General features: G+C 51.5%; 1 protein-coding gene across 1 annotated transcript in view; it reads right to left on the bottom strand.

Annotated features, from left to right (window-relative positions):
* LOC119594129 (4-hydroxyphenylpyruvate dioxygenase-like) overlaps positions 1-807 on the bottom strand; it is a gene marked incomplete at its 5' end in the record, with an annotated part of 14,629 nt that overhangs the window by 1,578 nt on the left and 12,244 nt on the right. The window contains 3 exon segments of the mRNA XM_037943194.1: positions 18-137; positions 450-488; positions 490-643. Of these exon segments, the coding sequence (XP_037799122.1) occupies positions 18-137; positions 450-488; positions 490-643 (313 nt within the window).

Genomic DNA, 807 nt, shown 5'->3' with positions numbered 1-807 from the left:
AGAAACAAAACACCGACCGCGGAGATAATATCCTTGGTGTTGAGCGCGATGTGCTGGACTCCCGCGCCTCCGTAGTAGTCAACGTACTCCTGGATTTGACTCTTCTTCTTTCCCGGCGCTGGCTCGTTGATAGGCATCTGAGGGGAACCGGGAGAAGTGTGAAGTGTACCGGGAGAAGTGTGAGAGGTCATGCTAGGGTGAGGGGAAACGTGAGGAAGAAGTGTGAGAGTGTCGAGGGCATGTTAGGATGGCGGGTCAAATGAGGGTGCCTTATAAGGTTGGAGATAAACGAAAAATATATATGTATATTCAAAAAAAAAACGGGGAAGTGAAGGCGAAAAGCCCCCTAACCCGGGGGGGAAATCAACAACAGTACAACAATAAATATACTTCTCCACTTTTCCAAACCCTACCCTCGCCCCTACCGCCCTCTCCCCCCCATCCAGTACCTTGATGGTTTCCTCCCAGTTGGTCATGACGATGGAGCGGAAGAGCGGAGTACTCGGTGTGGATCTGCGTGTCATCCACCGACCAGAACCTGTGGAACATGAGGTGCTTCTCGTACCAGGAGGCCGTGTTCTCCATCTCCAGGTTGGGCTGGTTGCCGACGATGTGGTCGATGAAGTCCAGGCGTGTGGGGGGTCTGTAAGGGGCAGTGGTGGAGAGGTTGAAGGGTGAGGTCTGGTGGGTCCTGCATGGATGGGGTCTTTGCTATTGTTGTCTTTTTCGTGTTTCATTTAAAGTAATATGAGTTTTGATTTCGGTTGAAGAGTAGTTTCGGTTTTGTGGGAGGTGGTGTGGAGGGTA

The sequence above is a fragment of the Penaeus monodon genome, chromosome 33, assembly GCF_015228065.2.
Source record: "Penaeus monodon isolate SGIC_2016 chromosome 33, NSTDA_Pmon_1, whole genome shotgun sequence".
Lineage (NCBI taxonomy): Eukaryota > Metazoa > Arthropoda > Malacostraca > Decapoda > Penaeidae > Penaeus > Penaeus monodon.
Note: the sequence above shows the minus strand (reverse complement) of the source record. Positions and strands in the feature narration are given on the sequence as shown.